This window comes from Silene latifolia, chromosome 7 (assembly GCF_048544455.1).
Source record: "Silene latifolia isolate original U9 population chromosome 7, ASM4854445v1, whole genome shotgun sequence".
NCBI classification, from domain to species: Eukaryota; Viridiplantae; Streptophyta; class Magnoliopsida; order Caryophyllales; family Caryophyllaceae; genus Silene; species Silene latifolia.
In genome coordinates, this window is record NC_133532.1 from 7,175,097 (window position 1) to 7,184,306 (window position 9,210).

Sequence of the window (9,210 nt, forward strand, 5' to 3'; positions counted from 1 at the left end):
AAAATTATCGTAAAGTTTTGTTTTAAAGAAAGAGCTATACGGATAAAATTTCGAACTCACCTAAACATACCAAAAAATTAACTGGAAAAAATCTCAAAAAAATTACACATAAGTTCGATAAGATATAACTTGGTTGTATGATGCTATTGTACCACTGGAGGTATAGTGTTATTTGTGATATCCGATCAACTACTGTTTAAGTATTTTTAACTACTAAACTACACACTCGTGAGTCGTGACTAAGAGCCATGTTTAAGTATTTTTTGGTTTTTTTATATAAGAAAATGAAAACGGAAATATAGGTAGGAATCCAAGATGATTTCAATAGAAACATCGTGATACAAGGTTATGTTTTAAATTGAATAAAAATGGATTTACATGAACTAAACTAAATTTATAAGATCCTATAATCTTATCTATATTAATACAAAAGACAATACTCAATCCTTAGCGCGCCACGTCATTAATGCAACCTCTTTTTTTTTTTTTTTTTAATCTGGAAATTCATGTTATGGTGGGATCCATTAGTGTGCAATGTATTTATTTCTTCCGATTTCCGACTTTTCAAACATGCGATAAATTTCGTCTTGCAACAAATTCTATGAAATAATATTATGAAAAAATTATATGAATTAATATTATGAAATAATTTTATACATTCCGTGTAAATAAAATTAATAACATATACGCAGAATGAATTACAAATGGGAGTAAATGAAATTGAATTACATAATTTTTAAAACAAAATTAAATTATAATAAAATTACATAATTACGAGAATGAATTACATTTATACACGGGATATAACATAAAACGCACATGAATTACATACATAATTTTTTAAAACTACATGGTACAATAATTTTTGTTTAAAAAATAATTCTTGACGGAATATTTACTTGAAGTATAAAATATTTATGTATTTTGATTAATATTATTGTACCATGCAGCAACAACATAACAACATAATTTTTTAAAACTACATGGTAAAAAAATTTTTGTTTAAAAATCAATCATGAATCGAAACTATTTCCCTTGGAATATTGTTGGCAACTTAACTATCGAGCCGCGCACACCGGAAAATGATTGTGACAATGATAAGTGTGATCAACCGAGTTAATTTAGTCTTCAACTAGCATTTAAAGCAAATTTTAATTTTTTTTTACTCTAAAAAAATAAATAAATTTTAATTTAATTTACAAGTGATTAAAATTTTTTAATAATTTTTTTTTAAATTTTTTTTTTTAATAAATAATTCACAATTGTTGTAATAAATACTTCCTCCCATCCAGACCAAAGGTTACAGTTGCATTATCACACTTGTCGAGACACGTTTTGTAATGTGCATATCTTTAGTTACACATTATTAAAAATTATAAAAATTTGATATTCTTGTAGCATTCACGACGATAAATCAAACAAGATCTCACATAACTATATTTTGTCTTATAGATTAAGAATAATATCAAAGATTTCAAAAAAAAAAAAAAAAAAAAAAAAAAAAGACTAAGAGTCGTGAGTGTATTTAGGTTGGATTTTTTGTTTTTTTTTTAAGAAAATGAAAACGGAAATAAGTTAAGAATCCATGAAAATTTTAGAAAATATGTTGTTTTTAAATGCAAAAACAAATATACATCCAAAAACATTAATATTGACCCAAATAAACTAAATTTATAAGATCCTATAATTATGATAATACTAACATCATTATGTGATCAATTTAGTTCAACTCAAGCTCATTATATGATTAAGAATGTATTTCCATTGTGTCAAATGTTGGCTGTTGAGAATGAATTGTACGACTATTTCTTATTTTTCTTGGTTCCATAAATTGCACTTTCTCCATCCCATTGATTTATTTACGTTAAGTTCTGTACAACCATTAACGAGATATCAAAATAAGTGAGATAAGTAGTAGGGAAAAGACTATTATACCCACGACAAGCGGGATATGTAGGGTGTTATAATCATTTAGAAATGTTTTAAGGGACTAAAAATTGAAAATGTAAAAAAATCAAATGGAATGACTCGAAATGAAATACTAAAAGAAGTCAATGGAATAGTAAAAGAAGTCAATAGAACAGAGCAACTATCGTAGTTCAAGCAATTTTACGCAAAAAATAGTTTAAAACGAAGCCAAATATAAACCACTCTAGCTTTTCTAAGACCGTCTTGAAGAATTTAGGCATAAATTGATATCTGACCAAAGTAGGTAACCAATAGGTAAAATAATAGTGTAGCCCATCAATGGTGGTTACTGCTACATTTACATCTTAACGGTTGCGCCTTGCGGGTGCTGGTTGGCTGTAGTAGCAAGGGAAAGATAAAAGGAGTTAAAGAAGGGTGGAGCCGTGGAGAATGCAAAAGGTGAAGGCATCACTGAGAAAGTCGATAGTTAGGGAATGCATATTAGTGTTGTTTCCGTTTTCCAAATGGACTTCCTCTCCTCAATCGGAGAGCCTACTGCTCCATGAGTGTCGAAGGTTCCCAAGCCAATGTAGTCATAGCATTTAAGTTAACACTCACTGAGAACCATGACAGTTTAAACCTGAACTCGAATTCTGATGGTTCGGAGAGTAAACTTGAGCAATCGACACCTTCAACTTCAATTTTTTTCAGGGGATGCTTCCAACATTGCACTTTGCTCTTCAAATAATCCACGATATCCTATAATAACACAATATGGAAAGATAAAAAGGTATATTAGTTTGAGGTGAAACCATCCAAACCGAAAAATGATGAAATATATGGTAAAGCACAAATTCTTATTTCAGACCGCCATATCCGTCTGAAATGGTCAGACGGATACCATTTCCTCTCACCAAAAACCCATTTAGAGTGTGAGTGGGAAAGCACACGGACTGATGGTAAAGAGTGTTTGTTGAGTTTTCCGAATAGATTAATAAGATTTGAGTTTGTTGGATGACCAAGAAGCTAAAGATCTACCAAAACCATTGTGTATTACTGCTCAAGCAAAGCCAAATTTTTACCTATACACACAAATGCACAATCCAGGCATACAAGGAAGAGCAACAAAGAATTCCTGCAGTCTTAAATATGTTTGGATACAATTAGAGGAAGGGGGTGATGGCCGATGAGAGGGAGAATGAAGATATGGTGCTTTCGTTCCAAATCTTTCCTATGCTAAAAGGATTTTATGTGGCTAGTAAGAGGGATTAGGAATCCCTCCATTTTTTCCCAACCCAACTTACTCCCTGCAAACAAGCCACTAGATAATAATAGTTGAAGATATACGATTTTAATGAATGAAATTCATAATATACTAGCTCACCCATCTTCTCATTCAAAATCAGTAACCTTGGTAGCAATCCCTTTTCTTTTAATTACGATGTGTTACCCTGACTCTCCGACATGGTCTCGGGAAGTGTCGGATACCGCTATTTTGTGCGAATTTTTTAATTTTTTGGTCTCGGGGACGATACGTGTTAGACATGACACTGACAACTAAGTGAGTTTTAAGATTGTTCATGCAAATGAAACCCTCCGCAGTAGTACCCATATCCCCACAGATTAATGTCCATCAAGGTATATAACCAACATAACATACAACTATCTTAAAAGTAGTTAAAACCATGTAGCAATGTAGCATAGCATACCTTAGGAGATCTATTACGGAACCTTATTGACAGAACATCAGGGTTGCAACTCCAAAACAGTGCATCCAGAAAGGCCATAAACGAAGATGGTAGAAAACCATCCTTTGATTCGCGCAGCTTTAACTCTCTGAGTTTGTATGGTGAGCCAGTGATGCCAGTGATGCCAGTGATGCCGATAATCCTCAGTAGGTCCTCGTCTATGTCAAACTATAGATGCCAACATAATCATTTTCATTGTTTTCTTCCATAGTTACATTAGGTAAGAGTGTATGACCCTAGTTGAAAATAGACTACTCCCACCGTCTCAATCATTTGACTACTTTTTATATATTCTGTGAGGGGTATTCTACTCAAACGTAAACAAATGATCGCGACAGAGAGAGTATTACAGTAAGATTATAACCAAATAACAAAATCGGCATAAAGTCATACCTGCTCAAAGCTACCCAAGTCTACAACAAGAGATTTGAAACAGTTTGTTTCTATGAGAAACTTCTTTAGCTTAACAAACCAAACAGACGTGATAGATTTCACCCATGGCAGTAAAAAGCAAGTATTACAATGATCTTGAGCTCTGATCAATGACAGACAGGCCTCCACATCACAGCTGCACCAAAACTCGAGCAAGTTTGGGGTGTCAATTGTAATTTTAATTAAATGACTCTCTTCACGGACCTCTTCAATTCGAAATTCCTTCAATGAAATGCTTGAGATCTTAACGCACTTCAGCATTGAGCATGAAGTTAGTTCTAAACTTTCTAACGCTACCAGCCCATTAGCCATCTCCGAAACAATATCATCTGTTATATTAGCAGCAACAATTTTCAATTTTCTCAGGTTCTGCAATGCACTCACATTCATGTTCCATGCCCACGGCGAAGTAGAACCAAGACCATAATACACAAACTCTTTAAGTGGTGCTATTTTAAGGTTGTATCGCATTGTTCCACTACCAACACATTCAGCTCCCTTGCATACTTTTCTCGTCCAAGGCAGAGAAATTTTTCCAAGGTCCCAATGTGTAATACATAATTTAACCAAAGGGGATAAAGAGATGATCTTTTGCAGCATATCCTCGTCTAAAGTTCCACCGTCGAGTGTCAAAGAATCCAGAGATACGAGGTCCATGGTATCATAATATCCTAGATTCACAAACTTACACATTAAAACTTTCAGTGATTTTGCACGAAATAGTATCTCAGGCAACTCGTATTCTACTTCATCAAGAAAATTGATATTCAACTCTTGGATTTGGTTTTGCACCGCGATACCTATCCATTTATCGACCAGCAGTTCTGTCTCTTCATCAGCATAAGGAAGTACAATGTCGAGTTTTGTAATTCTATAATTCTGCGCAAGGTATCTTTCCATAGTCGTATCTATAAACCCCAGAAATCGTTCAACAGTACGATCATCATAAATATAATCATAACGAGAACCACCACCAAAATAGAAGGGATCAATATCCTTAACCTTCTTAAAGTACTTAATGTTAAAATCCAAAACCGGAATGGAAGACCAAACTCGATACCACTTCTTAGACAATACGCTAGCGCGAAACGCCTCTTTGGTATCGATTATTGAGAGAATAATATGTAGTATAAACTCAGGGAGATCCGAAATTCTATCAATTTTATCCATATCCCCCATCATCATAACAATTCTCTCAGAGGAATTTCATCAAACAGTTGGCATGCACAAAGAAAATGATCATAACAATTCTCTCAGAGGAATTTCATCAAACAGTTGGCATGCACAAAGAAAATGATCATAACAATTCTCTCAGAGGAATTTCATCAAACAAGTGGCATGCACCAATTCTTGTTTGGGACCGTCTTGACTTACTATCGCTCACAACCGATTAAAATAGAGTTGAAAATAAAAGGAACTTAAGACCGCTCACATAGCCGATTAAAATTGAGGGGTCGTTAACTTAAATTAAGACGGTTTTAAGCAAAACCTACCATTTCAAATTCTGAAACAATGAAGAAACAAAATGCCCAAGAGTTAACCAGGAGGACTGAAACTAACCTTCACTTGCAGTATGTTTTTTTGGTGCAAATCTTGACTGTTGAAAATGATTAATATTTTGAGTAAATTTTTCATTTTCATCCGTTTGTTTTCATTTTGAAAAAGATGTTGGATAACTTTTGGCTACGATATTAGAAAACGGTAATTTTTTTTTTCCCAAATTGAAGATCTCGGAAAGACGGGACGGTGGATGTGAAACAAATTATCGTTCTCGAAATTTGTACCGGGAGTTCTAGTCAGTCAAAGTTTATTCCGTCAAAATATCTTGACCGATCATAATTCCCTACTATGAATTCCAAAAACAATCATTTTTTATTTCAAATTGAAGATCTCGTAAAATGTACATATGATTTTTTTTTTTTGCCATTTACATAACTCGTAGGCTCACAGCCAAGGCCCAAAGAGTAAAGCTGGCCAAATGCACAGGCCGACCCGAACAACGGGCTCCCCTTGCCTACAGCCTCGACCCGGCCTGGCCCACCCAGGCCGTCCCCCCTCCATGGCTTGGCCAGGTCTCAAAAACAAACCTGGCCTACCTATTTAGGAAAAAAAATTATACAGGCCCACCAACCCGAGCCGCCCTCCACCCACCACGAGCCTGGCCTAGGTCAAACATACTCTCAGCCCCGACCAGGCCAAGCCCGCTCCTCCCCCTGGCCGGTTCAGGCCTAGCTAAGGGAGCCCGGTCTGACCCAAAGACAACTCTAGCCAAGAGTTGGTGATAGTCAAAGTTTTTTTAAAAAAAGAAAGGGTACAACTGTACAAGTGACAAATTGAGAAGGTTGAAGGCTATAAATAAGAATATCCCAATATTTTTTTTTTGTGTCCTAAATCTGACTATAGTTAGTTTTGTGTAATACTGCTATACATAAAAAAAACGTGCAAAACGGATCCTGAACAAACCATATTAGTGGCTAAAATCAAGTATTGAAAGAGTTAGTTTTACAATAAATTTGTGAAAGACAGATTTGACATCTTATATTGTTTTCATTTGTGCATAAATTGACATCATGTATGGATTGAAATGGACAGAAAATTGAAATAATCCACTCTTTTTTCATGATCTTTGCAAATAAAACTACTTGTGATACAGGGTTCAGCACAAAGAAAACAGTTGATCAAGTTTCTGACTAGAATAGGCAAGTTTCGAAAACCCATGTAGCTGTCAGTACAAATTAAGACTCGACTGAGAACCAGGACAGTCTAAACCTGAACTCAACTTCTGGTGGTTTTGAGAGTAAGTTTGAGCAGTCGACACCTTCAACTTCAACTTTCTTCAGGGGATCCTTCCAACATTGCACTTTGCGCCTCAAATAACCCAAGATATACTATAACAGTACAATACAGAAAGATAAAGAGGTGTTAGTTTGAGGGAAACGATTCAAGCCCGAAAAATGATGAAACTGACAGACTAATACTTGGAAGATTCAGCGTTTGTTGGCTGACCAAGAAGCTAAGGATCTACTAAAGACATCTGGGTATTACTGCTCAAGAAATAGGCGAGGCAAGAAAGAGGCGCAATCATATCAGCTCAAGCCAATTTTTTACCTACACAACAACAACAACATTACACACAATCCAGGTATACCAAAGCAACACAAAAGGGCAAGATGAAAAGCAAAGAAATCCACAAACATTTTGATTTATTCCATTCTAAAGGGTTGTTTGGATACAATTGGAGAAATCCTCCAGAAGTAAGGGATGATCATCAAATGATGGTTGTTTGGGAGGAGAGTGATCGATGGGAAGATAAAGAAATGGTGCTTTCATTCCAATCTTCCCTATGGTTGAAGGATTTTATCTGGCCAGTAGGAGGGACACGGAATCCCTCCATTTTCGTTCAACCCAACTTACTATAGTACTATCCAACAACCGATTTTGTCCCCGTCAGCCAAACAAGGTGCTAGACAATAACAGTTGAAGATATATGATTTTAATGAATAAAATTCATAATATACTAGCCCACCCATCTTCTCATTCCAAATCATTAACCTTACTTGATAGTAATCCTTTTTCTTTGAAATTGAGTTACCCCGACTCTCCGACATAGTCTCGTGTCGGAGTGACGGATACAGTTATTTTGTGAGTTCTGTCTGAGACAATACGTGTCAGACAGACGACACCACAGTATCGGAGTAACAGAGCTTTTAAGATTGTTCTTGCAATGAAACCCTCCGCAGTAGTATCCCTATCTCCGGGTTATTATTAAACTTGTCATTTTAATTTCATAGACCATCAAAGAATATAACAAACATAACATACAACTATCATAAAACCATGCAACATAACATACCCCAGGAGCCATATTCTGGAAACTTAATGACAGCACATCAGGGCTGCAAGTCAAAAACAGTGCATCCAGAAATTCAACATTCAAAGATCCGAAGGAAAAATAATCATGTTTTTCGCGCAGCTTTAACTCTCTGAGTTTGTATGGTGAGCCAGTGACACCGACACTCCACAGTAGGTCCTCGTCTATGTCAATCTACAGATGCCAGCATTATGTGAGAGTGTATGACCCCAATTGAAAATACACTACTCCTTCCGTCATAATCATTTGTTTACCTTTTGTATTACTTGTGACTTGTGAGGGGTATTTTAACCAAAGCTAAACAAATGATTTAGACGGAGAGAGTATTACAATAAGACAGTTAAACACTATAGACAAATCAAGAAATGCGAATAAAGTTATACCTTCTCAAAAGTACCCATATCTATAACAAGAGATTTGAAACAGTTTGTTTCTGTGAGAAACTTCTTCAGCTTAACAAACCAAACAATAGTGATAGTTTCCACCCATGGCGGTAAGAAACAAGTATTACTACGATCTTGAGCTCTGATCAACACATAGGACTCCACATCGCAGCTGCACCGAAACTCGAGCAAGTTTGGGGTGTCAATTGTAATTTTTGTCAAATGAATCTCGTTATAGACCTCTTTAATTCGAAATTCCTTCAAAGAAATGCTTGAGATCTTAACGGACTTCAGCATTGAGCATGAACTTAGTTCTAAACTTTCTAACGCTGTCAGCCCAGAAGCCATCTCCGAAACAATATCATCTGTTATAGGAGCCCAAACAATTTCCAACTTTCTAAGGTTCTTCAATGCACTCATATTCATGTTCCATTCCCACGTCGCAGTAGACCCAATGCCATGATACACAAACTCTTTAAGTGGTGCAGTTTTGAGATTGTACTGCATTGTTCCACTACCAACGCATTCACCTCCGTTATTTACTTTTCTCGACCAAGGAAGTGAAATTTTTCCAAGGCCCCAATCTGGAGCAATAAATAATTCAACCAAAGGGGATAGAGAAATGATCTTCTGAAGCATATCCTCGTCTACCTTTCCGACGAAGAAACTCAAAAACTCTAGAGATACGAGATCCATAGTGTCATAATATCTTAGCACCACGTTGTGACATGACAAAACTTTCAATGATTTTGCACGGAATAGAATCTCAGGCAGCCGTATTTTAGTTGCCAGGGAGAAGATTGATATTCAACTCTTGGATTTGGTTTTGCACCGCGATACTTATCCATTTATCAATAAGCGGTTCTAT

General features: G+C 35.7%; 2 protein-coding genes across 2 annotated transcripts; both read right to left on the reverse strand.

Annotated features, from left to right (window-relative positions):
* Positions 1–2,107: 2,107 nt before the first annotated feature.
* Positions 2,108–5,840, reverse strand: LOC141591564 (F-box/LRR-repeat protein At3g60040-like). The gene is made up of 3 exons (XM_074411944.1): positions 4,050–5,840; positions 3,618–3,824; positions 2,108–2,667 (listed from the first exon to the last, which is right to left on the reverse strand). Exons 1-3 carry the CDS (start codon positions 5,271–5,273, stop codon positions 2,461–2,463), a joined length of 1,638 nt encoding a protein of 545 aa, XP_074268045.1. The 5' UTR covers positions 5,274–5,840; the 3' UTR covers positions 2,108–2,460.
* An 851-nt stretch (positions 5,841–6,691) lies between these two features.
* Positions 6,692–9,210, reverse strand: LOC141590849 (uncharacterized). The gene is made up of 3 exons (XM_074411381.1): positions 8,343–9,210; positions 7,942–8,133; positions 6,692–6,976 (listed from the first exon to the last, which is right to left on the reverse strand). The coding sequence occupies exons 1-3, from the start codon at positions 9,036–9,038 to the stop codon at positions 6,824–6,826; spliced, it is 1,041 nt and encodes a 346-aa protein (XP_074267482.1). The 5' UTR covers positions 9,039–9,210; the 3' UTR covers positions 6,692–6,823.